This window comes from Gymnoscopelus microlampas, assembly GCF_963454915.1.
Source record: "Gymnoscopelus microlampas genome assembly, chromosome: 14".
Taxonomy (NCBI): domain Eukaryota; kingdom Metazoa; phylum Chordata; class Actinopteri; order Myctophiformes; family Myctophidae; genus Gymnoscopelus; species Gymnoscopelus microlampas.
In genome coordinates this window covers 29,797,755-29,820,280 of record NC_139951.1, presented here as the reverse complement: position 1 = coordinate 29,820,280, position 22,526 = coordinate 29,797,755, and the positions used below count along the sequence as shown (strand labels likewise).

Genomic DNA, 22,526 nt, shown 5'->3' with positions numbered 1-22,526 from the left:
TTATGATTTTCATGTTGTTTTTATTGTAAAGGTTAGATCTTTTCATAATGCCCATGGTGGGATTTATTTATCATAGCTGTGCATGTTGATCATGCATGTCCTCTCAGTAAATTTCCCACAGCATTTCCAACAGTGGTGAGGCCAATCCACCACCACTGACATTTACCGCATCACATATGAACCTTATGCAACAACACATTGGGTAGATTTCACAAAAAAGCAAATAACAGAACAAAGCCAACACATACCACAGTGCAAACAAGCTTCTGCGTTTTTGTGATTTTATCTATTTTGGCGGTTTTATATGCGAATACAAATATTCGATTCTAAAATTATTCTATACTACAGTGATAGAAATGACAAATGAGACGTATAAAACCTGTCCATTATTAGCCCATAAACAGGTGCTTTCCAAGATCAGTGATGGACATTTCGAAGTCTTTAAGACAGAGAATAATAATGAACAAAAGAATACACTTAAACGGTGTGATTCTATATAATAAAGTGCAAATAAAAACAAAAAGTCCACATCCAGTTTAGGAAATATCAAATGTGACATCTAGTCGATAACTCATTCCCTGACCATAGGCAATATCAGCAACTCTAACAAATGATACAGTATGACAAAAAATAATAAAGTATGTGACACTGACAACAGATGATACAGTATATCGTTGCTGTCGGGCAGAAACCTCTTATCTCCATATTCTAACTTATTGTGTTTTTTAATAAATGAATGCCCTACTTGATCATACTAAAGTGTCACAAAAAGGATCACAGGTAGCAGATCCACAACGCCGCTGCATTTCGAGCTTGTAGATCTGCTACTATTGCTATTTTCGAATTTGAATCCTGAAAAGTAACAGTTTTGGACATATGAGGTTTCCACCCGACAGCTACTATATGATGAGTGTACAAAGCATTCACAGTTGTCTATAAGATAGCAATAGCCTGAGATAAATCATCTACCTTCTATGTTAGTCATTCTGGTGACTGCGATCACAGGTATGCTAAAGCAAGCAGCATATAAGTAAAAAGAAAAACTATATGACAACATGCACATGCTGATGCTATCTTTCAGACAGCCAGTTATAAAGAATATTGCATTCACAATGTTTATCTCTTTATCTCTTTATCAACCCACTATAAAGGCACGGGGAGACGGCACATCTCCTCTATTTAGTCACAAGAACAACACCAAAAAGCCTCAAAAATGGGTCCTGTGAAATAAACTACACTGAAAAGAGACTTCTTGCCTTGAGAATCTCAAGAATCAGGGATAATGTAATGGCCGCTCTTGTCTTCTCTCTGCCCTCATCCTCACGCCATAGGGTGAGGGATGGTTGAGTTGGCGCCACAGTCAATATACTCAAAGGTATTCACAGACACTTGCTCCGAGTGGGATAGATAGGTTATGTTCATCGTCATCCTGTGGAACACAAAAGAACAAAGACATTTTTATGTTAATTATTTATTTTAGCAGAAAACCACACCAAACTTTTCATAACATGTTAATTTAATAATCAAGAGCAAAGTCTCTGCTCCGCTTTTATTTGTAATAAAAAAAAACAGTTAACAAAATCTGAATTGGGAGGGTTAACAACTTAACTAAACGTAGGAGCAAAGTTACACATCCTGTTCTCTTCCTGTGGTGATTTTTGTAAGTCAAAGAGCAATATGTGCTCACACATACAGTCATACTTCACCCTTGTCCGTGTGTGTGTGTGTGTGTGTGTGTGTGTGTGTGTGTGTGTGTGTGTGTGTGTGTGTGTGTGTGTGTGTGTGTTGATCTCGGACAATGCTGGATCGATTGCATGCTCCCAGTAGGCCAAGGAAGACACTCCACCTTAAATTTTTCAAATTGGTCTCATGGTGGCGCTATACCAGGCCGCTCTGGGTTTTGGCCTATAACTCTTGAACCATAAACGTTTTTATTTTATTCCAAAAACGCCTTTTTGCCTTTTCTTCAAAACAGACGTTGCTACTACTCAATCATACAGATTTTGTCAACTCACACCAATCGGTACACATTCATCTCTGGAGTCATGTGATAACCATGTATTATTCAGATTCTTCATTTTTTATTCCGATCAGCTATGATTGCCTTCCAGATTTGCGCGAAGGGCCTATTTTACAGGAAATTTCAAAAATCATCCCCTAATTTGTCTCTTTTGTTAGTAGTTTCAACCATTCCAAGTCCAAGTGTCTGCTAAAATGTCATTGAATAAAGAGAAATACATGGGGTGTTATAGATAATTCAACCATGTCAAGAAGTCAGGTCTTTAACACCTTTGTAGGTTTGAGCGATACTGCTGTGGTTACCCCTTTCCGTTGATGTACAAAAAGAAACTGACACTTACTGCAACTCCAAGAACAACATGTGAATCTTGATAGAACTCGACCTGCAGTAAGAGCTGAAACAAATACATCACATTGATTAGTGGACTTAGTAGAGTTAATATGACATGTAAAGGAAATGTACTAATTCAAAAATGACAAAAGGTTAAATTGCTACTTATGTATGCAACAGTATTCATTTCACAATTTGGAGTATGCCTGGACTCAAGCAGCAGCACTACACTTAAGTCTGACTGTATCTTGTACCGATATTTTATACATGGCCAACTATTATTTTTTCCCCTGCTAAACTACACTAACCTTTCTATTATGGATTATATTATTTATCAACAATAAAAAATGTCAAACTTACTTTAAGCCAGCCTCATCGATTGTCAGGTCAATTTGAAAAGTGTGCTGCAAACGTTTAATAAGCAGTTGTTAGAAAGTCTATGCACAAAACAATATAATAGTATTTAATATTATTATTATTATTATAGCACTATATAGTATGCACAGAATTATATGTGAACTTTGCTCAGAAATTCACCATTTTCTGGGAACGTGACTGCATGGCGGTCATATTGCAGATCTTATTCCTGCCCCTGACAGTGTGAGAGATCAGTCCTTGAACGTCAAACTCGACTATCTGAACAGGGACATAGTTCTGGTTGCTGATGTTGATGAGATTCTATGAGAGTGAAAAAACACATTTAGTGAGGGTGACATTGATAAGGCTAGATATGTTTGTACATCTTTCTCTTTGGTATTAATAATTAACAAACACAATATATGTTTATCTAAGATCTATCGCATGTTGGTTCTATTTAGATGACAGATGATGTGATGGAGATTTGGAGAATGAGTTTGTCATCTAAAAAGGTGAGCCCAGGGCTTTTTGGTGGCAATGTAAGCTCGGGGACACTCAAAAAATTACTTATTCTTTCAAAGCGTCTCAAAGACTCAAAGAGACTCAAAGAGAGATTCAAAGAGTCTCCTACTGAGTCTCCTACTGAACGATGACCCGGTCATATTGGCACAGGAATGCGACAAAAACAAAACAATCTCAATGAATTCAAGGCTTCATGGGGTATGTAATTGATAGAAAATAAGTAATTTTTTGGGGTGAACTACTCCTTTAAAATTGCATGTACTCACAACATCTCAGGTTTAAATCTGGTTTGTGCCTTACAAGTCAACCTTTAAAAGTTCACTGCTAAAGTAACACTCCAGAATTTACTGTGTAGGTACACATTTACTTTGACTTCCATGGTGAGTTGTTTATCTGGGGTGAAGTAGACCATGACAGACTGGACTGACACAGGGGTGATCGTGACGCTCCGAGGAAAGAGGAAGAAGAGGATGAGGCAGCTGACGAAGAGACACACAACCATCGAGATGCACACATAGCGTTTCCTGGAATTACATAATGTACACACATAATGGACACACACACACACACACACACACACACACACACACACACACACACACACACACACACACACACACACACACACACACACACACACACACACACACACACACACACACACACACACACACACACACACACACACACACACACACGCAGTGATACAGCAGTTATCAACAAGTCTGTGTGGAATACGGAGACTTATACAGAGTCGCAATACACATGATGAAAAAAAGAGAACAAGATATTGCAATAGAATAGAAACAGATACATTATGTGTCACAGGGATCACCTGATAAAACACCACAAGTAACAAGGTCATTATGTGGTTCCAGATCACACACACACACACATCCAAAAATACATGAGCCTATGCCTTACGTGTGCCTGGGTTTCAGTCTTTGGTCATTGCAGGATATTACAGCAACTAGCTGGTCCTCGTGTCCTGTCAAAAAGAGAGAAGGATACGTCATCCGATTCCTGCACTCTGTCTGTATCACGCACTGGAGAGAAGGTGAAGAGTGGTTTCTACAGAACAAGCTGTGTGTAAATATCTTCAAGATTTGACTTGGTCACAAAACTTACTTATACAGATAATCAATTTAAAACAATATTTGGGAGTGACAGGTAAAAATTACAAATTAAACAATGTGGCAAATGTAGCCATATCCATTTATAGAAAGATAACTTATGACGTAAAAGTTTAACAAATGCTTTTAGGTAGCTGCTTTGTCAACTGCTGAACCTTTCATAGCCCTCATACGGACCCATTTGGTCTCCCAAAGGAGAGACAACAATCTATACAAGCATTGCGTCCAGAATCACAGCTAAATCATTCCCATTAACACCATCGCTGTAAATATATAAACGTATCTGACTGTTTAAATAACAATTCAGAGAAAGACAATAAAAGTGTAATAATACACGGATAATATTCACACAAAGATTGTCCAAATAAATGACATACAAGTAGGAGCCTACCTCTTGGAATGCGTCCTGTTCCACGACATGTGGGACAGGTGTCTCCACTTATACTGCCATAATGAGGATAGGAGTGGGACTTGTTCTCTTCCATCTCATCTTTCAGTTCAGGAGCCCCTGTGGTTTTCACATTGCTGTGCCCAAAGGTAACCATTCTACCAGTCTCCTTTAACTGGTTTGTTTTGAACCAGCTCAAAACTCTATGGAGTGATCCTTGCAATGGTCCATGAAACAGTCCACAGCTTTGTGGCAGTGTCCTTATGCTCTCAGTTCCTCAACGCCACCCACGCTCCTGTTGAAAGGCAAACATTTAACTCATGTGTCCTTTACATAGGCTATAGGCTACAGTATGGTTAACTCTGTTAACTTTAAGAGCTTAGACTGGTGACTTAAACTGTAAAAGTCCAATAAAATAACAGTCCTGTAATAAATCTGAGAGAACTGAGCAGAGTCCACAATTTCTAGGTTAGCAGTGGCCTATTTATTGTCTGAAAGTCTGAAAGTTACATTTCCGGGTGTTAACCCATTAAGACATGAGGCCAATTCTACAAATGCCTTCTAGTTCTCAAACTTTTCAGTAGTTGTCAAACATTCTTCAAACACTTTCAAGATTTTTCCAAAATGCAAAAAAATTGCAGATGTACAAGCTTGCAGCGCAGCACGAAGTAACACGCTGTGAGCTTGTAGATCTGCTATTTTTAAATAGCCAACGCTAAAATCTAAAATGACAAAGATGCTTTCCTGGTTTTAATAGGTTAAAAATAATGCTTGCTTGCTTAGCTGGTGCCTTGTCTTACTAATGGGCAGTTTCTGCTGGGTGTATTACAGTAGCCTGGTAAACCCTCCCTCCGGAAATCTCATTTCCATTTGATTGGAAATCTCATTTCCATTTCATTGAGTTATAGGCCAAAACCCAGAGCGGCCTGGTATAGCGCCACCATGAGACCAATTTGAAAAATGTAAGGTGGAGTGTCTTCCTTGGCCTACTGGGAGCATGCAATCGATCCAGCATTGTCCGAGATCAACACACACACACACACACACACACACACACACACACACACACACACACACACACACATCCAAAATTTGTTTCCAGGAGGGAGGGTTTACCAGGAAAGCCGCCATGTAACCGGTTTACCAGGCTAGTATTACAGTACATGCTACTTCTTTTGGTGTATGAAAGTCCCTGTACAGAATTCTGTTGAATTTGCTGAACAGCAGGGGTTAAAGTATATAATTATACTATATGCTGATATAGCCCAAAACTTTATTAACCATTAACCATTATCAAAACAAGACAGAGATCATCTATTCTAAACACACACACACACACACTCACTCTCTCACACACACACACACACACACACACACACACACACACACACACACACACACACACTCTTCTGGTTCGAGTTGTTATTGTCAGTGGTGGAAGAAGTACTCAGATATTTTACTTAAGTAGCAATACCACAATATAAAAAATACTCTGTTACACAAGTAAAAAGCCTGTGTTCAAAATGTTACTTGAGTAACTAACTGATTATAATATAATAATTTATATCTGCAAAGTAAGTTAACTTGTAACTAAAGTTTCCAAATAATTGTAGTGGAGTAAGAGTACAATATTTGCCTCTGAGATTAATAGTGGAGTAGAAGTAAAAGTATTGAAAATTAGAAATACTCCAGTGAAGTAAAAATACCTCAGAATTTTACTTAAGTACAGTACTTGAGTAAATGTAGGCTACTTATAGTTACTTTACACCACTGGTTATTGTTGTTTATTATTTCGGAAAAGGTACAATCAACAATAGGCGGGCCTAGGCTCCGCATATGGCTCTGATCATGATCACGTACCTTAACAACAGCTGTCTTCAATTATTAACCTACTTCACCAATTCACGTTAAGACGAGGACTTTATCACATCTATATCTACGCTGGTTAGAGAAAAGTCTATGGACAAAGTGCGTTTAAAGTCTAGACTGTCTCGACTCTAGTCCAACCTCCTGTACACGAGTGCAGGAACAAGAATCACTTCCTACTTCGTGCTGAAAGTGAAAGATAAAGTCCTTCAGTGGCAAATGGTAAATGACACAGCCTGCTGTGTCATTATTACCACATATTCCACACAATAGAAAGTAGGTTATATATATCATATATATATATATATATATATATATATATATATATATATATATATATATATATATATATATATATATATATATGTATATATATATATATATATATGTATATATGTATATATGTGTATATATGTGTATATGTGTATATATGTGTGTATATATATATATATATATATATATATATATATATATATATATATATATATATATATATATATATATATATATATATATATAATAGTAGTACTATTAGTAGTAACAAATAAGTAGGCTAATATATCACACACACACACACACACACACACACACACACAGTGTAGTCTATATACAGACAGTAGCCTATATATATATTCTAAACACACAGACAGTTGCGCTTATGAGAGGCTGTGCATCATCCAAATGTATAATATAATCTATATACAGTATAGTTGCTCTTATGAGAGGCTGTGCATCATCCAAATATAGCATATACCGGTGTATATATATATATATATATATATATATATATATATATATATATATATATATATAGTTGCTCTTATGAGAGGCTGTGATCATCCATGGAACAGCACATTTCACCTCTTTAGTCAAGTGCACACATTTAGACTTTAACCTACTTTTGTTGAGTTCATGGTTTAACTTTAACACACTTGTATAGAATCTATGCAATAAAAGGTGTGCTGAATCATCAACGATTTAAGAGAGACAGTGTTGTGCAAATCGTTTATTGGCGAACTGACAGTAGCAGATATTTTTAACATATACACTCTATGGTAGGAGATCCATTTACCAAGCACAGTAAATATATTCAGCATACTGTATATCTCTATAGCATGATCCATTTAAACCACAGGTAAGTAACAATCCTCAACATAATGGTTCCAAACACCTCAGCCACTCAATATTTTAAAGCAAAAAACAAACAAACATACAATACACACAAAGGCAGAGGAATCAAACATAACAGGCATATGTTCATTTAAATCTATGCTCCCACACAACACAAAGAATGTAAAATCATCAAACATGACATCAGTCAGTAAATCTTCGATCACCATTCATGAAAACATGATAAAAAATAAACTTGGTTCCATTAAGAAATTCAGGAATGTATCTCTTATAGAGGTCTTGGTTCAGGTAATGTTTCAAACTGCGTGACTGTTGTAGTTGGCTCTTGAGTGACAACGGATGTTAATGCAGGCAATTTTGTGAATGACATGAAATTTCCTACTGTTGACTGTGCTAAAGACCACAAGAAACACTACTCATCTCCCTCTAATGCTTATACTCCATCGGCTAATGGTGTCGTATACACAACAAAGTATAAATCAAGCTTAACCTGTCATGCAGGCGCTGTAGAAAACATATGTCTAAACAAAGTGATCCATTTGGATAATTTTAGTATACATTCCACACGTCAACATCTAAAATAACAGTACTCTGATACAGAAAGAGATTGCATTGTTTAGGCAAGATTCACTACAATAAGAAAAATAAAGAGTTGGAAAGTCCTGCTCGTCCACTGTCCCATACGCGCTGAACTTAAATGTCCAGACAACGCCTGAGAACAGAACCAGTAACATATCCTAAAATAAAGCTGGCTTTAACGGGGCAATTTTGTTTTTTAAACTGTTGCTGACATTCAGTAATATTCACCATCTCTGTTCCTATTTATTTATTGATGACATTATTTTACAGAGCAAGAAGAACGTGAAGCCATATAATCCATACAAAGAGGAAAGATCTAGGAAGGAGATAGTCCACCACCACAAGCCTCTGGTCCTTTTGACCAAGGCATAAAGCTATATGGTGCAGGTAGGGAAGGCATGGGGAAGGTTTAAGCTACCTAGATTTGACCCAAATCTACAAACAAATGTGTGGTTAAATCCAACACTTGTATGAATCTCATCTACAGGCAAGGAGAGGCTGCGCATGGACACGCCATGGAGAAGAAAACCCTATTTCTTCCTCTTATATTTGTCTTTTTTAATGTCAAGTGACACTGTCCTCAACGGAACAAGCTTCAGTACACTTGCTGCAAATAAAACCATTCAAAGGCATCATAAAATAAAAAATGGTATTAGATAAAGCATCAAAACAAACTCAAGACTTTTCCCTTCAAAACAGAAAGTCAATTATCTTAAAGACAACAATATTGTGGGGTCTTTTTTTCCCCCCCATTCGCCAGCTAAAGAGAGCAAATCTCCTCTTGACATCTCAGATGAAATGCACCCCCACCCCTTTGAGTTGCCCTTCCCCTTCACCCCCTTCCCTCCATTAGTGGTGAGCATCTGCCACCAGGTTCTGGTTCTCCTCGGCCATCTGGACCAGCTCGTTGACGGTATGCAGCAGGCTGTAGCCGTGCTTCCTCAGCAGCCGCTGGTTGAGCCGCTGGTCTCTGAAGCCCATCTCCAGCAGCACCGACATCATGGAGGGGTCCTGCTTGGCCGGTGCCGCTACCACCACTGCCGCAGGATCCACCCCCCGCTGAGAGGAGAGGGGACAGAGAGAGAGAGAGAGAGTGACAGACCAGAAAACAGGAGGGAAGGATGGGTAGAAGAAGCGGAGAGGAGAGCACAAGATGGAGTGAATGAAGGATAGAGCAGTCGATGGAGGGGTGAGAAGATAGAGAAGGATGATGAGGTCAACTCACTCTGGATAAGAACATCAGTTAAATGCCTACGCACAGTAAAGTCCTCCTCTGTGTTCATTTAACTCTGAGAGTGTACAAATGGAACAAATGGACCCGTATTTGGCTGCATTTGTACACTCTTAGAGTTAAATGAACGCTATGGATTTTGAGAGGGGTGTACCTGTACAGAGCAGTTGGGTCCAGTAAAGAGAGCCTTATAAGCGGACGCAGCCACCGAGAGCGCCCCCTTGACCAGTCCTTCTGTGATGCCTCCTTGACCCCTAGCACACAAACATGGATGTGGTTAGCCACTGCTTTAAACAAATGTTCATGTCAAGGACCCCCAAATCCATACTTATTAAGCCGATTGGAAATATTTTGTGCCATTGACCCCCATAACAGAAGATTTTAGTTAGACAGTTGTACAGTTATTTACAAAATGTAATCTAAAATCTAATACTGTACAGTAGGTGGGGAGACAACAGTGGTAAAGAGGGAAACCTATGATCTGAATAGTCATTCTGACACATTCTCCTGAAATGATATTGTTCTTGGAACCCATTGTGGGTTGCAAACCCCACTTTTAGAACCACTGCTTTACAGAACACACTATTTGTTCAGGGAATTAGCAACACTTTCGGTTTCACCAGAGATAACCCTTCTTACAGAGTACAAATTGTCACATTTTCATAATAATTAAAGTCTTTGGCGCTGCACAAATGCCCAACTATGTGAATGTGATGTATGGTGAACGTCACAAATAGCATGAGATGGTATGCTATGGTGGTGTATGGCACCTTGGCTGCAGAGCGTTGCAGGGTCTGGGGTTGTAGGTCTCAAAGGCACTGGATGCTGAGCCCGCTGAACGCGACAGTCCAGATGATACTGCAGAACACAAAAACACTGTTAGAGGAAGACAGCAGACTGTTTTCTGCTGAAGCATCAAATTCCAAAATGATGTCCAGTAGGGTAGGTTATTTCCTGTTTTCACAGAAGGGATCAAAACCTACTTCCTCTTTGGTGAGAGTCAACACGACCACAGTAGCTACACGAGATATACTGTAGATACGTCTGACAGAAGTCGCCAGGTAAATATACGTACATTAGGTATAGTAGCTTATCCTGACATATGACATGTATAGTTTTCCGTCTTGCGCCTTCCTATTGTAGTTCAGGTGAGGTTCTGTTTTTCAAAAACTTCAATTCAACCTCAGTATCTGTATGCCAATATTGATCCTCAAAGGCAGGGGCTTTCTTTTAAAGATTATGTTATGTTAGGGGGAGCACACACCACGCGTGTACATTTATATTCTTCCCAAGTGGGAATCAATAAAAGGTGAGCACGCAATTTCTCTTTCGTTGGTTTTGAATTATTGCAAGCACTGGAGAGAGATGTTTCCCTGCAAATTTAGAAGGGTACTGTAAAGGAGGTACGGGTATGTGATCCCCTACTGCCCCAAAAATATACTGTATATAAAGATAGAAAAAAGAAAGTAAATGCGGGGATATTAACTTTCTGGGCATCAGAAAAAAAGGGGAATGTTAACTTCTAATTATCAGAAAAACATGGGCTACTGTGTCAATATACCTCAACATAGGAAGTAGCTCCCACCGGGGTGTGCAAATAACTGAAGTGATTCTAAACAGAACTTACTATTTAGGTGGACCGCTGGTTGCCGTGGCTCATATGCTCCACAGACTGGAGGACTGGGGTCCTCAGCCAGGTACAGAGCCTCAGACCTGAAACACAAACCCCCAACAGTTACACCAAGTTACACACATTCACCAGGTAACAACAATGATTTAACCACTTGAAACCCTTGCAAACCTATTCTGGGGCTAACATTCAGCGAAAATAGCAGATCGATAAGCTTGCCATGCATTGTGAGCTTGTAGATCGTCTATTTTTGACAAAGATATCTAGTGTCGAGCGAAAACGGGAGGGGGCCTAGTATAGAACCTACGTACAGTCTATGGTTTTTAACAAAAATAAATATCCGTTCAGACCAGCACACCTAGGTGAGTAGAGAGCAGGCGGAGGCAGAATGGCGTCGGGTAGTGGCGGGGACACCACTTCTGGGGTGAGGGTTATGGCGTCCAGGGTCTGTGAGGCACACAGCATTTGGTTGACGCTGCTGTGGACAGGTTGGACGGGAGGTGGCAGCGCGATTGCCTCCTCCGGCCCCTCTGGATCCTCCAGTTGCTCACAGCACGGCTCTTCCTCCTTCTCCTCTTCCTCCTCTTCCTCTTCCTCCTCTTCCTCCTCCTCCTCTTCCCGGGTAGCTCCCGTAGTGCCAGGCTGCGACAAGGCAGAGCTGTACATGGAATCCCCCAGCGGTCGGCTGGTGTCGAAGCAGTCGGGCAGGACGATGATGTAATCGTCGCAGGACGAGAGCGAGGACGCCTGGCTGCTCACCTGAAGGCAGCGGAGGAGGATAAAGACTGGTTAGTAGTGAGTCTCTTCAACTGCCTGGGGGAGGCAGTGAGTAGAAGAGAAAAGGTTTTTGTGACGTACCACCATGCCGAAAACAGAGAAACAGATTTGGGGCCCTATTTTCGCCTTACCCATTATCCCTAAACTTCTTTGCCATTTTCTACTATTAAAAAAAATCTAATCAAATAGTTCAAATGGCCAAACTACAAGATTACAACGTGTCGATGTAGATCGGCTAGTTGAACTATTTGAAAATGTTTTTAAAATAGTAAAAGATGGCAAAGAGGTTTAGGGATAATGGGTAAGGCACCGGCTATGGAACCTAGGTGTGTCCACACTGTACCGTACATGCAGGATAGGTATGACACATAGAGGCAAAGCCAAGCTGCTATTTTCCGCTTACCTCATCCCAGTCTTCTTCTTTCTCTCCATCAACATCATCATCATCTTTATCTTCCTCTTTGTTGTCCTTCTTCACCTCCTTCTCAGCCACGGCTGTCGCCTCGTCCTCCTCCATCAGATGAGTGTTGACATGCAGGTTTTCAACCTCTGGCACCACCAGAAGAACTTCTAATGGAAAAATATGTATATGTATATAAAAAAAATATTGTCCTATATTTGAGAGCCACAGATTAATTACAACCAAAGTGATGCACTGGGAAAGTGGGAATGTGACATGCTCTTGTCCATGAACCCAAAAAAAGGGGGAATTCATCTAACCAGGTGTATTGTCTTCTTTCTGCTGTTGCAGGTGTTGCAGCTGATGGATATGCAAGTATGGCGGAGGCGGTGCCGCACTCTCCAGTTTCACAGCGCTGGGTTCGGTTTCTGCTCCCGGGAACCTCGCTGCCTTCTCAACCTCAAGCACTCTCTCAAAGAAGAGGGCAGGGCCTCGACATACAGCAGGAAATACTATAGCGGAAAGAAAGGACAGTGTGAGCATACAAGATCTCACCTAAGACTAACATGCATTGCCTGTATTTCTTACAGCTAAGTGAAAAAAAGAGAAGAGAGTGGTTTTCAACTGTTGTCAAAATCTCAAGGCACAAGCTGTACTCATAGTGAAAATGGCCAATCTACAAGCTCACAATGCGTGTCATCGCGAGGAGTTGTGAGTTTGTAGATCTCCTGATTTAGCTATGAATACAATGTGCTATTAATTTAGGTATTTTTGGAGAGTTTGGTTATTTCTATTTTTTATTTTTGTATAAACAAGTCCTTGCCCACATGCCCAAAATAGGGAGGCCAAGTTAAAAGGGGTTAACATATTTTGAAGGCTCAATAGAAGAGAAGATTATAATGTTTGTTTTTGTTTTTACAAGATCAGAGTAGTATCCGTATACTTGTCCTATAGTGTTATGTAATCTGTTGGCACTAGTTTGATGCTTGGAAATTAGAAACAATATGAAAATGGTCCTGGGATGCCAGGTCGATGTTGGCACCCCACAACAGCTGTTTGGAGCTTGTATTAAATGAGTAGGAGCTATTGAACGGGTGCGGTGTGTCTGATGTTACTACTATTAGTTCTGCATCCTGTTCAGGAGGATGCAGTCCAAATGAACTAAATACAATATATTACCAGAAAATATTTTTTAAAATTCAGAGCTAACATGAGAGAATGTATTCATGGCTTAAATTCCACAATCAACCACCAGTATATTGGCCCCTTACCCCGTGGTGTGCGACCGCTGTGCTGGGCCCTGCAAGGCGGTTTGTGGTCAGGGGCCTCCTCCAGGGTGAGGGAGCGAATGACGGTCTCACAGAGAAACTGGGCCCCGCTGATCTCCTCGTCCCCCTCCTCATGGCTCATAGCTTCCACTGCGGCCTCCTGCTGGGGCCCCAGATTCACTCCTGGACCAAACACACAAGACAGAGGTCATCATCACCACTAGCATTATGCAGAATGTACATACAGTGACATACTGTTACATTAGCAGTATTTATTTTTTTGTATTTTATATAGGATATATAGATTTTTCCCTGTAATATCGCTACACAGTCATCCAGAGATTTATGAACATGCTCTGCTGTTGCACGCCCACTTACCGAAAAGGTTTCTGACCCCTTTGACCTCCGTGTCATCTTTCATGAGTGAAGGGTCGACCTTCTCCAACACTAGTGCATCATGGGGCAGGGGCGACATGCAGGGTGTCAAATCTAGCAAAGAGGTGGAGCAAATATGACCAGAGCGCTTAAGATTTATAACTGAGCAAAAAAGAAAAAATCATATTAATAATTATAAACACATTTAACTTACCCACTGGGGTATTGTTAGGAACTTTCTCCAACTCTTGCACAATGTTTATATCCAGTAATTCAAATGACAGCAGGTCCTTGGAACACAGAATAGATGTAGTGTGTATTGAGGCTGAGGCAGTGAGAGCATGCAAAGACACATTCCATCTTACAGTAATATTTAGGCCCCATCCACACATACACAGGTATTTGTTTAAACACGTTTGGGGGGGGTTCGTCCACATGCAAACGCATTTTTGTCCTCTGAAAATGAACTTTTTAGAAAATGTGTAGACGGGTGTATCCGTTTTTAAAAACGTGGACAGGTGATTTGTTTTATGAACATCCTGGAACATTCTTTCAAGGATATAATTATTATAAGGATTACAAAAAACTAACAATCTAACAGTCCCCTTGCTGTGTGTGTGTGACTGCCAGTGTTTTCAGAGAATCCAGACAATGTGTACCTGTGCAGTGAGCAGATCAACTGATGGGAAATAGTAATCTCTGTGTGTGAGGTCTACTGACAGCACGTCGTCCCTCGACCTCTTCCTCTCCTCTTTCTCTGTTGGCCTCATCTCCTCCTTCTGGTACACACACACACACACAAAATGGCAGGATGAGGATATGGTTTGTTGATGAGGGGGGGGGGGGGGGGTTTAAGATATTCTCACAAAATAAAACATTACAAGTTGTTTGAAATAGGTGAGTGTTTCCTAATGCATTGTGATATTTGAAAGCGCTCCTACAGAATTTAAAAAAGTAATGAAGACTATATCAACGACTCGATTCACCACTTAAGCCCTATGTTAGTTTAACGATTAACTGTTGCACCCCTAATGCAATCACGATCAACTGGTGGTGGGGGGACGGGGGGGGGGGGGGCGGGTTCGACTTGCCAGTCTCTTGCTCTGATGGCCGAATGTGTCGCGGCTGCCGGGGTCCACCAAGATGCTGCACCAGACACGCGGGCCGAACTGGGCGCCGCAGTGCGCCAGCCGCCAATGGGACGTGTACGTCCCCTCCATCACCGGGGCGACAAAAGCCACGCTGACCACGCCCACCTGTCCCGGCTGCAGCAAGGGGACGGGCACCTCCCGCTTCTCCTCCGACGCCAGGCCCAGGTTACCCCACATGAACTTCAGCTGGGGAGGGTGGGGTGGGGTGGGGAGGATGGGACACGTGGACACACACACACACACACACAACAGGAGTAACCAACCATAACGGACACAGATGTGCACACGCAACAAAGCACAGAACACACAAGGACGCAGTCGACATGCAATGGGATGGTGAGGAAGGGGGGGGTGTACAGAAAGAGTGACAGACAAAAAAACAAATCGAAACAAAACACTGAAACACAAATATTGATTCAACTAAACTTAAAAACAATCATGATGAGCTCAGACAAAAAGGATAGAAGAGGCATTAGGTTGGATAAGAAATCTATAAGAAATCTGTTGTTAGTGGATGAAATAGGTAGGTAGTAGAGTGCAGCGGACAGTAACAGTGGCATAGAACATTGGTTCTCAAAGTGGGGTCCGAGGACCCCCAGGGGTACTTGAGGGGGTTCCAGGGGGTCCCCAGCTAAATGATGGACAGGGACCAAATGGAGCCTAATGGGTCTGTAACGCTGAGAGTGTACAAATGGAACCAAATGGGCCCGTTAGGGTCCATTTGGTTCCACTTGTACACTCTCAGAGTTACATTAACATTGATTTTACAATATGAATTGGGCTTATCTTTTCAAATGGGGGTCCGCGGTCTAATAAGTGTCTATTTGGGGGTCCTTGGCACGAAAAAGTTTGAGAACCACTGGCATAGAAGAGCCTGTCCTCTCAGTGGAGGGGTGGGGAGGGGGGTACCTTAGTCTCTGAGGTCCAGCTGATAGTGCCCGAGTTCCTCATCTTCCAGTATTTGATGAACTTGGTACCGGGCTCCAGACGGGTGCCGTCGGGCAGATTTTCATCCAGAAACAAGGCAGCCATAGTGGGCACCAAGGAGGTGTGCGAGACCCCGGGATCCCTGGTTTTAAGTGCACAGAGCATTGTTGAAAAACAGCCCTGGTTTCTTATAAGACCCATCTCTTTTGTTCTCTACGAATCAAAAAAGCAGGATCCCAGATTTTTTTTTTTTTTTGCAGCTCAAAAGCAAATTCTTTTTCTTAGAAAATCTATGAAGCAGCAGCAGCAGCAGTTTTCACATTGTGAGGTAGTTCCATCATTTTCCACCACCAGAGCAGCCAGCGATACACTCATACAGACTAGATTACAAAGATGGCATATTTGGATTTTTTTTTTTCCTTGAGAAAAAAAAGACTTTTTTTTTTTTTTTGCATCCATGCTGGGCATAGAAGTGCCCAGCACTGGCGGACGCGCTCCCAGGGTGGCGCTTACTCTGGACTGGAGGCCTGGGGGTCAGGGACCGGGGCCGGAACGGGACCTTGGGGTTGGGCTGGACCTGAGGTTGTTTCTGGAGCGGCTGCGGGAGTCGGGGGCAGGGCTGGGGCCTGGGTGGAAGCAGAAGCCATGTTTGTCGGGTTGCTCCTGCCGGAGGTAGAAGGCCCGCTCCACTGCAGACCCCTCTTTTCCAGTCTCAATTTCTTCTTGATCTCTTTCACCTCGGCGCGCAGCTGTCGGCGCTCGGCTTTGAGGCGCTGTCGCTCAGCCTTGCGTACCGTCCTGTCTCCTCGCCTTGGAAACCTAGTTTGACATATAATCAATAAGGTCCATCTGTTGACCCTTTTCAGTCAAATTTAAATGTTCCCATAGACAAGAGCATCTAAAGAATAATGTATCAGTTACTGTAAACTGGCTGATACAGTGCACTATTGAATATTGGACTTAGTGAGTGTTTCTATCTTGCTTTATTTCGTACTCCATTGCTGTGCACAAGTCAGACCTATAATTTGTTTGATGTCTCTGTACTAGAGGGTTGGAATATCTGCTCATGAGCACATCTGGTATGACGATGCTTGCACATGTTTTCACATGTTTACAATCACTGTTTCCATGATCACTGTAAAGTCTGGACATGTACAGCCCTAATTAATGCACTTAATTTACCACCAACTGATGTTTGTGAATTGGAGTTATTTTTGCAATGACACTCATTTGCATAGAAATGTCCGCATATCACCTAATTTAAACACGTACAAATAGCACAGACATGCTATTTGCTTGGCAGAGCAGTTAAGGATGTATTTCCCCCTTTTGGCCGTGTTTTGAGACTGAGATGGTTTCTTTTTGTCTTATTTGTACAGGTTTAGTGGCTGCAATCCTTTTGTGAATTGTCTCCTGTGTGTTCATTATCTGGCTGACTTACCTCAACTCTCCAGACATCCCATGCTCAGGGATAGAGAGAGGGGTCTTGGTTCTCACCAGGTTGTGACTGGGGTCATGGTTATGCCTGCACATCTCACACAGGATGCAGGATGGGCATACACTGAACAAGGGATCGGGGAGGGACAACACAAAAAAACGATATGAATAGTAGGGCTGGGTGATATGGACAAAATCAAATATCACAATATGTTTCGGAGTTCAAATATATTCTCAAATCTATTACAGTTGAAAATGTTACAATTTGACCAACTTTTGGGCTGTGTTATTGCGCATTACGTCCACAAGAGGGCAAACCAATACAACAAGAGACACATAACTAGTATAGGTACATTTTATTTGAACATAAACATGAATGCAGTCAAGTTTGAAACAACATTCGTGATCACTTTTAAAATCTACATACAGTTTTGTTTGAAAATAATTAGGCCACACAATTTGAGAAAAGTGACTGAATTCACTTGAGTGCATGTTTTCAAGATGTTGCTAGTGATGTGAAAAGGCAGGCCATCTGTAGTTTACATAGCTTGCATACAACTTTGTCTCGAGGTTCCACAATTTTGCCTTTTACTGACCAAGAACATAAGTACTTCCAAATGGGGCTTTTCAGATTGCTCAATGCTGATCATTCTCTCCGCGGCTGAGCTCATTTCTGAACTCTCTGTCATGCTGCTGCTGTTGAATTATTGGCTGTTTTAAGCTCGATGAATATGCCTACATTAACATTTAAATCTGATATTAAATTAAAGTGTCTGTCCAGTACAAACATAGCAACGACCTGCATACAGCATCGTCCATTGGGGACACACTAAAATGCAAGATGGTTTAACATACAACCCAAGTTGAAAGGAACATCGACACTTTTTTACAATTTGAATAGCATTCACTATCGAACCATCGTTTGACAGCCCTAAAACACATAAAAGGTTTTGAGATTCCGTTTTGTTCAAAAAAACTCATACTGAGTGTCTTCCACATCTTTTCACAATGCAAAGCATCTGAGGGGCTTGGTCTACCTGCATTTGTAGGCGCCCTCGGAGGTGAGTTTGTTGCAGCTGCTGCAGTTGGGAGTGTAGCCGAGAGACCCATTAGAGGTAGAGAGTCCAGCCCTGGGCCCTGTGGCCGCACTTGTAGCACCACCTGTGGCCCCACCCATGGCCCTGGGGGTCTCGTGGGTCCTTTCAGTGGCTTTGTGGGTGCAGCACTGACCGGAAAAGTCATTACACATCCTTTCCACTACCTCCTTGACCACCTCGTCCTTGAACTAGGGAATAAAGGGATTTATGTGGGTTGAATGTGAATACAAAAAAACACTTAGTAGCAGGTAAAGTACCTGCACACGACCAGCTAACTAACATTGCACTGGATGAGCTATTGTTGACCTGTAGAGGTGGAGCGACTTGATTTTCAAGTCGCTCCACCTCAATGTTCAAATTTGTTGAACTTTGATCGAAGTTACCGCTGACTGCTTCCAGTGAAATTACAACTTCACGTAACATAAAGGCTTAAGCGACTTTTAGAAATTAAAACAAGACTAGTAGTATTAACCACATGAACCCTAGCATCCAACTTTTGGGGTGAACATTCGGCGAAAATGGCAGATCTACAAGCTCACAACGTGCTTGTAGATCAGCTATTTGTGGTGAAGAGATTTGGTGTAGAGGGGGCCTAGTATAGACCCCTGGGGGACTCCAGTCAACCAAGTATATAGGGTTTAAGTGGTTAAGTTACTAAGTGTTTATATTTCAGTAGTAAAACCTCACCTTCTCCATATATGATCTGAACCATACCGGAGGCGGTTCATCCTCTGTTCGGTTGCCTTTGCTATCCTTTACAGCCACCTGTGTCACACAGAACAGACACACCCTTTACACAAATGTGTGGAGCTCAAAAAAACTAGTATGCGTCAGAACTAGGGCATGACTGCATTTGGGTCATGACATCCAAATACAAGAGCTTGGTTCTGCTTGTGCGTTCGATTTACAGTTTGCTACACAAATGCAAACACCATGAAAGTTAATTATCTGAGCCATTATATGCTCTCCCAAAATAAAAACAAATGTGGGGAAAATATAGTGAAGGAATTTCATAAATCACAACAGGAGTCCTTAAACCATACAAGATACTGAAACTGATTATGGAAATGCACAAAACAGAAATTCCCTGTGGCGTCGCTGGTGTATCACTGCTGCTAAAAATAAAGTGTACTATGTATATAAATAGAAAAATCTACGAAGAATGTCACCATATGCATTTTCCTTACAGCTTCTCTCTCTGGGGTGACCTGCGTGCCTTTCTCCACTGTCTTGACCCTGGAGGGGTAGGGAGGAGCGGGCCGGAGATCCCCCTTTAACTCCTTCACCTCTGTCTTCAGTGGGCCTCCGCAGGCCTGGCCCTTCATCTTGTAAACATTCATGTGCAACTGGTTGCCCTGCTTCTCTGCACTCTGCTTGTGAAAAACAAACATCAAGCACATACCGTTCAAGCTCCGTACAATAGCTGCCTAAAGGCACAATAAAGAAATCATGTGTTGGACACTCAAGATTTCTAGGTGTGTGTCTTAAGAAAAGTATTCACGAGGAGAACGTGAGAAGTCTGAGTATTGTAATGCAGTATCCAATGCTCATGTGCTTGTCATTTTGTAATGGTGACATGACTCATGTTGGAATCATCTTTTATTAAATACAGCCAAAGAAAAACTATTCAACCTGGATGAACTTTAGGGATGAGATCACGTTAAATCACATTATTTTGATAAGATCGTGATATGTTATTATGCAATACTCAATACCTTGACAGCTTCTTCATATTCCTCTGGAGAGAAAAAAGTAAACAAACAGTCAGACAGACAGACAGACAGACAGACATGGTTCGAATACTGAACAGAGAATCAAAAAGTAAAACTTTGAATATTCCATACATTTGTCACGTAGCCATTTACTTGTTGGACCTTACAATACATGTACTCAGTCTTACTCTATTTACTGACATATGTTTATATTCCACTTCAACGTTCACAGAGAAGACAGAAAACTGATCAAAATTAATTAATCTAGCTTACCTTGGCTGTTTATGCAAATCTGAAACAGGAGAGAGACAATTATAGGCAACTCGTTTTGAGCATAATACAATAGTAGTAAGAAACTAACATACAGATAGCATGGTGGCATTGTGCCTACCTACACCAGAAGCTCAGTTCAGCCGAATAATAACAATACATCTACGACTGTGTAATAGCAAGGACAGCGTGCCATGATAATAACCACTTTGCCCTTCTTCTTCTTCCTCTTACCTCTTCATTGTCTTCATCAAAATATTTCACTTGAAAGTGGCTGATCCCGAACGAAGCCTTAATCTGAAAATATCATTAGAAAACATAATGTATTAATAATAATAACAAAAACATAGACACCGATCGTGGAAAATATACAACGTGTTCTATTCAACAACCACACACTGACTGACTTCATTTGGTCAAACTGACAATGATAGCAACAACATGGCAGAATGTCCTTCAAACGGTCCATTTGTTTTGTGCTTAAAGCCTCATTGTCGCTTGCCAGAAAAAAAGAAGAACAGATCTACAAGCTGACAACGCGTCGCGAATGCGACGCGTTGTAAGCTTGTAGATCTGTTCTCTCTCTCTCTCTCTCTCTCTCTCTCTCTTTTTTGCAAGCGACACCGTCGTACTGGGGAGTTGGATAAGCGAGGCTTCAGGGCCTTCTCTAGTGTTGCCAGATTCTGTGAGAGAAATAAGCAACCAGGTCTAGGAAAACAACCCCAAAAGAAGCAGCTATTCACTAGGCCATTATGAGCACTTATAATGAACCTATATACTGTATACATTGAAAATAGCTAATCTACAAGTTATTTTAGATCTTGTAGATCTGCTATTTTCAAAAAAATCTTGAAATACATTTTATATTTGGAAGCTTTTTGAAACATTCTAACACAAATCTGGTACGGGGGGGCTACCTGGCACAAAACATTTTCAGATGGGGGTTAGAGGGACAAATACATAATAATGTGACATGTGGGAGTTCATCACATGAAAATATTCTAAAACCACGGGTTAAAATAATTTAAAAATTGCATAAATAAGCAACTACACTTTAGAAGCAAGCCCAAAAACCCGCAACCACCAATATTTACAAGCAACTTCAAAGAAAAAATAAGCCCTTAGTCGCTTATAATAAGCGGACATGGCAACACTGGCCTTCTCCCTTCTCTTCTTCACCAAACTGCGCCAGCGTTCAGCGAATACCAAAACGCTCGCCCCAAAACACAGTTGCCCCAGGGCAAATCCGGCGGTATTCACCTGGTATTCCTAGTAAGCTATGCCTAAACTTAACCTTATTCCTAAATGTAACCTCAGTAAAACGGTGCCAAAACCTAACCTTATTCCTAAACTTAACCTCAGTAAGACAAGGTTATTTCTAACCTTATCCTTTCCTCAGCAAAACTAGAATACAAGAACCGCTGGTCCGCGGGAAAATAAATGGGGGTGAGCGTGTTTTGGGGCGAGTCTTCCGGTTACCCGTTCAGCTGCCTGTCTGCCTGGCTGCTCACCCAGGCTTCTACCGAGTCCCACTCCGATGTGTCCACGTCTGGAGCGAGGAATCTCTTCACGTTCCCCCTGAAATTCACTTTAATGGTGACGGGGAGCCCCATGGCGGCGGTTTATTAGAACCGAGAGCCGGTTGTTATCATTGAGCTTGGAAAAAACGGAACAATTTGATAATCCCCCCCCTCTTCTTTTCTGTCTTTTCTCTTTGCCCTCCTCGATTACCTCCTCTTGTTTACATCGTCAGCTGCGTCTGAGGAAAATACGATGACGCGTGTGGTTTTTTTCGCCTTCTTCTTCTTCTTTTGTAGTTTTTATCATGGCGGGTTGTTGCAGCCGTTGCTTTGGTGGAGCATACAGCCACCTACTGTACCGGAGTATATGGTATTACCATGGCATAGACATAGAGTATATGTATT

General features: G+C 41.4%; 2 protein-coding genes across 2 annotated transcripts; both read right to left on the bottom strand.

Annotated features, from left to right (window-relative positions):
• Positions 1–6,780, bottom strand: tmem106a (transmembrane protein 106A). The gene is made up of 8 exons (XM_084079035.1): positions 6,611–6,780; positions 4,754–5,045; positions 4,154–4,217; positions 3,597–3,753; positions 2,888–3,028; positions 2,711–2,754; positions 2,361–2,414; positions 1–1,429 (listed from the first exon to the last, which is right to left on the bottom strand). The coding sequence occupies exons 2-8, from the start codon at positions 4,905–4,907 to the stop codon at positions 1,321–1,323; spliced, it is 723 nt and encodes a 240-aa protein (XP_083935161.1). The 5' UTR covers positions 4,908–5,045; positions 6,611–6,780; the 3' UTR covers positions 1–1,320.
• Positions 6,781–7,607: 827 nt separating this feature from the next.
• Positions 7,608–22,347, bottom strand: nbr1a (NBR1 autophagy cargo receptor a). Its single transcript, XM_084079347.1, is given in 23 exon segments — positions 7,608–9,385; positions 9,712–9,811; positions 10,328–10,415; positions 11,185–11,270; positions 11,546–11,946; positions 12,368–12,534; positions 12,685–12,876; positions 13,636–13,815; positions 14,011–14,121; positions 14,222–14,297; positions 14,667–14,786; positions 15,034–15,056; positions 15,059–15,344; positions 16,068–16,227; positions 16,599–16,904; positions 17,527–17,646; positions 18,560–18,807; positions 19,307–19,384; positions 19,807–19,989; positions 20,335–20,357; positions 20,605–20,623; positions 20,836–20,898; positions 22,113–22,347. Coding segments are annotated over 23 exon segments (3,342 nt in total). The 5' UTR covers positions 22,215–22,347; the 3' UTR covers positions 7,608–9,175.
• Positions 22,348–22,526: the final 179 nt, after the last annotated feature.

Coding starts and splice junctions, on each gene's coding strand:
- tmem106a (XM_084079035.1), bottom strand. CDS start 4,907: ATGGTTACCTTTGGGCACAGCAATGTGAAAACCACAGGGGCTCCTGAA. Junction 4,218..4,753: donor AACAGGACGCATTCCAAGAG/GTAGGCTCCTAC, acceptor TCTTTTTGACAG/GACACGAGGACCAGCTAGTT. Junction 2,755..2,887: donor AGTCACGTTCCCAGAAAATG/GTGAATTTCTGA, acceptor AAACGTTTGCAG/CACACTTTTCAAATTGACCT.